At 43.1% G+C, this 6,000-nt stretch overlaps 1 protein-coding gene across 1 annotated transcript in view; it reads left to right on the forward strand.

Moving 5' to 3' along the window:
* LOC133539777 (extracellular matrix protein 1-like) overlaps nt 1-4,158 on the forward strand; it is a 27,520-nt gene extending 23,362 nt beyond the window's left edge. The window contains exons 8-11 of the mRNA XM_061881942.1: nt 1,689-1,959; nt 2,052-2,248; nt 3,465-3,552; nt 3,641-4,158. Coding sequence (XP_061737926.1) covers nt 1,689-1,959; nt 2,052-2,248; nt 3,465-3,552; nt 3,641-3,820 — 736 coding nt within the window. The 3' untranslated portion in view covers nt 3,821-4,158. The remainder of the gene's footprint in view (nt 1-1,688; nt 1,960-2,051; nt 2,249-3,464; nt 3,553-3,640) is intronic.
* The last annotated feature ends 1,842 nt before the right edge of the window (nt 4,159-6,000 follow it).

Consider the following 6,000-nt stretch of genomic DNA (forward strand, 5'->3'; position numbering starts at 1 on the left):
GGCAGATTCCCTTGTCACCAGAGTCCAAGGAAAAAAACAGCCTTTTTCCACTGCGGAAGGGTTTTACCCATTTGTAACTCTTCCGTTTGGCCTCTTCGGTGCGCCCGCCACGTTCCAGCGCCTCATGGACGGGGTGCTGCGACCCCACGCTGCATACGCGGCCGCCTACCTGGATGATGTCATCATCCAGAGTAGCGGCTGGTAACAACACATGCAGCGGGTGGGTGCAGTGCTCGAGTCCCTGAGGCAGGCAGGGCTCACCGCCAATCCGGCAAAGTGTATAGTTGGCCGGAGGGAAGTATTTGGGGTACCACTTGGAAGGAGGGCAGGTGCGGCCGCAGGTAGATAAAACAGTGGCAATTGCGGCCTGCCCAACCCCCAAGACGAAAAAAGAGGTGAGGCAGTTTTTGGGTCTGGCGGGTTACTGCCGGAGGTTTAGTCGCCGTTTTCGCGGACCTGACCAGCCCAATAACTGACCTCACCCGAAAGGGTGCCCCAGAGCTGGTCCAGTGGACGGAGCAGTGCCAGCAGGCGTTTGAGAGGGTTAAGAAGGCCCTCTGCGTGGAGGCGGTCCTACACATGCCTGATTTTTGTCTCCCGTCGGGCAGAGGTCTGGGAGCGTTTTTGTCCCAGCAGGTGGAGGGCGTCGATTGACCCATCCTATACATCAGCTGTAAGCTGTCCGAAAGGGAGACCAGGTATAGCACAGTGGAGAGGGAGTGCCTCGCCATCAGGTGGGCGGTCGGGGCCCTCCGATACTACCTCCTGGGGCGCTCATTTTCAGCCTCTGCTCGGACCACAAACCCCTCCAGTGGCTCCAACGCATGAAGGATGCCAACGCGCGGATCACCCGTTGGTATATAGCTTTTCAACCTTTACCTTTAGAGTGATCCACAGACTGGGTGCACAGATGGCCGTGGCCGACTTCCTGTCCCGCTCTCTCCCGGGGGGGGGCAGCAGTCGGGAAGGAACATTTTTTGAGGCTGGAGCACATGCGAGACAACAACAGACAAGTGCTGAAAAGCACAGAAAAAACTTTCTTTATTGCAAAATAAATAAGAGTCAAATGTGCAAAAGAGATGTCCTTCCTTGGTGGTCAGTGGAACCCGCACGACGACGGCAAGAGACCGTCACAATGTACATTAAGGGGAAACCCAATAAATGGGTTTTACTATGTAAAGCATTTTGAGTCTGTAGAGAAAAGCGCTATATAAGTATAACTCACTTTGCTTCACTACATTGTGGAGTTGAACTGAAGTTTACAAAATCTTTGCCTCAAAACTCAACAAAAATGTTCAAACAATCATCGCGTGTGATGTCACTCGGGGTGTTAGAAAATGCATTAAAAAGTCCGTGAACAAACCAGTTTTATTTTTCCTATGACTATTTTGGGACACCACCGTAGCTGTATGATAACCTCAGATTCAGAAATGGAATTTACAGCGACAGTAAAACTCAACTTCTAACTCATAGCTTTTTAGCCAAAAGTGAAACTGCTGTAGTGGGTACATGCTTAGCACTTACCAGATAAACTAACAAATAATGTAAACATTACTTTACTACTAGGGTTGGGACAAAATGTTGAGATTGCACTCGTCATACCATTGTAATGATGACTATTACAAGTTTAGCCAAAATGTAAGCTGTTTAATATATAGTTGTGTTTTTGCTTGACTTCTGCTTAACAGGACATCAGTGACTGAGCACAGTGTCAGTGAAAGCAGAGGAAGACAAGAGTCCCAGAAAAGTGACATCAACTTTCCCCCCGGTCGACCCAGCGAGGAAAACATAGAATGGTTGTGTCGTAACCAGAAGCTGCGGCCTTTGTACAGCCTCAAGTGCCTCCCAGGCACCGGCTATGAGATGCTAGCTCGGCAGGCTAAGATGATAAACCGCGTAGAGAAGGGATTCAAGCAGTGCTGCAAGAAACAGAATGTTGTTGTGTGTGCTGAACAAAAGGTAGATACGGAGACTAACACTTGAACAAATAGTTGAATGCTGATTGGATCTGCTTTACTCATAAATTTTTACTCTGCCTGCTTGTCTCCCAGTGGCGTGGTGAGCTCAACAGGTTTTGCTCCAACAAGAAGGACGGCAAGATTGAGCACCGCTGTTGTTCCGCCGTTACTGTGGACGATCGCTTCCAATGTTTCCAATCAATGTCTCCTGACCCACAATACAACATGACCTTGTCGCCGGAGGAGCTCGCTCCTAAAGTCTGTAAGACACGCAAGATCATCAAGAAAGTGTAAGGAGACAAAAACTGTTCATTTGTCCTCTGCTTTACCGCATATTCATTCCAGTTTTTGTGTAGGCCTATTGTCTAGGGGAAAGTGCTGCCAAACATTGCCCTGAACAAACTAAATCCACATTTCCTTCCAAGGAATCAAGTCACTGTGATGTTATGACTGTCCCTGTTATTACATGACATATATTCTTACAGCATGTATATGAAACGTTGATTAAAGTGTTTAGACATTTTTAGAGCCCTTTATAGGCAGAATAGAGCAACTGCTATAGGCTCCATTTGATCACGTTTATTTACCAGTTAGAATGCATAAAAAAAGAAAATTTGTATTGTGAATGATGGGTAAAATTCCAAAAAAGTGCTCTTCCCCTTTAACAGACACAATCCACTCTGCACGTTTAGATCTGTTTTACATGTGCTACTAGGTTTGCACATGTTTTACTACACACAAAACGTTAGTAAATCAGGCCCATTGACACCTGGAATCGCATAGTTTATAGTCACATTCAAATAGAAGTTATGTGTTCGCCGGCGTCTGTCAGTCAGTTAGCAACATAAATCAAAAAGTCATCAGGTTATCAAGTAAAGTTTTGCAGTGTTTGTAGTACACCTTTAGGATTCAAAATTACAAACTGAGATTTTTGTTTTGTTTTTGCTTGCTAATATTAACAGCCATTAACTTCTTTCTACACGTGAATACCAGTTCCGTGTCATTTTTCGTTTCTACTGTTGTGTTGGCCATGGCCCCAGGATGCAGAGACGACAGGCAAGGTGCAGCTAAGAATGTACTTAATGACACAACCAAAATAGTGCGTAGGGAAAACTATTCACAAGTCAGGGACAGGTGAAGGAGCTAGTGTTGAGACGGGAGGAGCAGTGACAAACGGAAAATAGTGACAAGGTTAAGAGCGCTAGATAGGAAATAAAAAAAATACAAGTAACTAATAATAATTGTCATGAGCGACCCCCCGCAACCCCGAATGGGACAAGCGGTAGAAAAGTATGGATGGATGGATGGATGAGAGATTATGACAGTTAATGTTAAAATGTTCTTTAGTTTTTAATGATGGGCACAGCTAGACAATGGAACAGATTATTTCACGTAGTTCTGTAATTTCCAATGGCAATGCGTCAGCCTTTAGAGGTCTTTACGATAAATGAATAAATGTTTGTTTTGTGGAACTTCAAGAATGTTGACGATATGACCATCTTTTAGGTTCCCTAATGACTTTCACGTCAAGAACATTCTGGACGAATGCTGTGCCCTATCGCCACAAAACCACAGCACTTGTTTCTTTCAAAAGGTGAGGTGAAGTTATGTTTAAAATGTAAATGATTTGTGTGTTTAACCTCCACATTTTTAGACTTGTAATCCATTTTTTTATTGTATAGGTTGAGGAAATGTCTATCAGGGTGTGTTCATCAAAGAAGAAGTCCTCCCCAGTCGTCCGCAGCTGTTGCCGCACGGCTTCCCCAGAGCTGCCAAAGTGCGTCACCAACTTTGTCATGGATGCAATCACAAAGGCTACCAAGGTCTCCAACCAGAAGAAGAAGAAAAGGTGTCCTATTTAAATGTTTACTAGCTACCAGCAGCTAACACTTGCAATCACTGAATGGAAAGTATTCATCTTGCACAAATCCCACTTTTTAACATGTGGAACAAATTTGTGCCTCATCTACTGCCGGTAATTTTAATATCTCTATATGAAGTCACGCACACAAGTGTTCCGCACTAAACATGTTTTTAATTCTTCCATGTTTCCTTTTACTAACCACACTGATATCTGTGTCACTTTGCTATTTTTTTAAAGACTGCTATTTTTATAATTAAATTCAAATGCATTTGGTAGATTCATTCAATCTTGCAAAATCACATAAAATATTGTGAGTAATAAAGTTCAAAAAATGTTTTTTCCTTTGTGGCCTTCTGTGAATTTTGTTTGTCAACAACAATTAAAATTATATATTTTAAATGCAAAACCAGAACTCTTTCATTAGCTTTTTACTAAATGAAAATATTGAAATATTCATCCATCCGTTTTCCTCCGCTTATCCGAGGTCGGGTCGCGGGGTCAGCTGCCCAAGCAAGGAAGCCTAGACTTCCCTCTCCCCAGCCACTTCGTACAGCTCTGACCGGGGGATCCTGAGGCATTCCCAGGCCAGCCGGGAGATATAGTCATCCCAGAGTGTCCTGGGTCTTCCCCGTGGCCTCTTACCGATGGAACGTGCCCTAAACATCTTCCTTGGGAGGCGTTCGGGTGGCATCCTGACCAGATGCCCGAACCACCTCATCAGGCTCCTCTTGATGTGGAGGAGCAGTGGCTTTACTTTGAGCTCCTCCCGGATGACAGAGCTTCTCACCCTATCTCTAAGGGAGAGATATATATTACACATATTGAAATATTTGTAATATATAGAATTTATTTTAAATAAAAACACAATACCATAGGATAAATACATCAGTATTTTTACAATAGTTTCATTACTCTCTGGCACAATCTACCACATCGCAATTATGGCTACCCTCAGATGGCCGTTTATACCGTGAATAATTCATGAATAAAAATGCATAGGGATTCACCCCATTATATTATCATACTACGTGTTTGGTTGTTAATTTACTTTACATGCACTGTAAAAAAAAAAATCTAAAATTTTCAGTAAAAAACTTGCAGCTCAGTCACTTCAGTTTTACTATGGTTTACTGTAGTGGTTTTTACAGCAAATTATTGTAAATGAAAAACAGTACTGAAGTTTTTTTTTAAATTATTTTATTCTGGCAACTGAGCTAAAATATATTGTAATTTTCCAGTGTACTTACTATTTGTTAGATTACTTGCTTTAAAATCATAAGTCCAGCAGATATTTATTTATTTTTATTTTAACAAACAAAATGTTTGATTGTATATTTGTTGTGTTATTAAATAATATCAAAGGCTTAGATGGGACAGCACGGTGGGAGAGGGGTTAGTTCATGTGTCTCACAATACAAAGGTCCTGAGTTATCCTGGGTTCAATTCCGGGCTCGGGATCTTTCTGTGTGGAGTTTGCATGTCCTCCCCGTGACTGCGTGGGTTCCCTCCGGGTACTCCGGCTTCCTCCCACTGCCAAAAACATGCACCTGGGGATAGGTTGATTGGCAACACTAAATGGTCCCGAGTGTGTGAATGTGAGTGTGAATGTTGTCCGTCTATCTGTGTTGGCCCTGCGATGAGGTGGCGACTTGCCCAGGGTGTGCCCCGCCTTCCGCCTGAATGCAGCTGTGATAGGCTCCAGCAACACCCCGTGAACCTGAACGGGACAAGCGGTAAAAAATGGATGAAAGTCTTAAATATATGCAGTTGCATGTAATACATTTTTATGTTAAAATGGAAAAAAAGAATACATTTAGTCAGAAACGATCAAGTACTTAAAGGCCTACTGAAATGAGATTTTCGGGGATAGCAAGTCCATTCTATGTGTCATAATTGATCATTTCGCGATATTGCCATATTTTTGCTGAAAGGATTTAGTAGAGAACATCGACGATAAAGTTCGTAACTTTTGGTCGCTAATAAAAAAGCCTTGCCTGTACCGGAAGTAGCAGACGATGTGCGTGTGACGTCATGGGTTGTGGAGCTCCTCACATCCTCACATTGTTTACAATCATGGCCACCAGAAGCGACAGCGATTCGGATCGAGAAAGCGACCGTTTCTCCATTAATTTGAGCGAGGATGAAAGATTTGTGGATGAGGATAGTGAAAGTGAAGGA

The sequence above is a fragment of the Nerophis ophidion genome, linkage group LG21 (genome assembly GCF_033978795.1).
Source record: "Nerophis ophidion isolate RoL-2023_Sa linkage group LG21, RoL_Noph_v1.0, whole genome shotgun sequence".
Taxonomy (NCBI): Eukaryota; Metazoa; Chordata; class Actinopteri; order Syngnathiformes; family Syngnathidae; genus Nerophis; species Nerophis ophidion.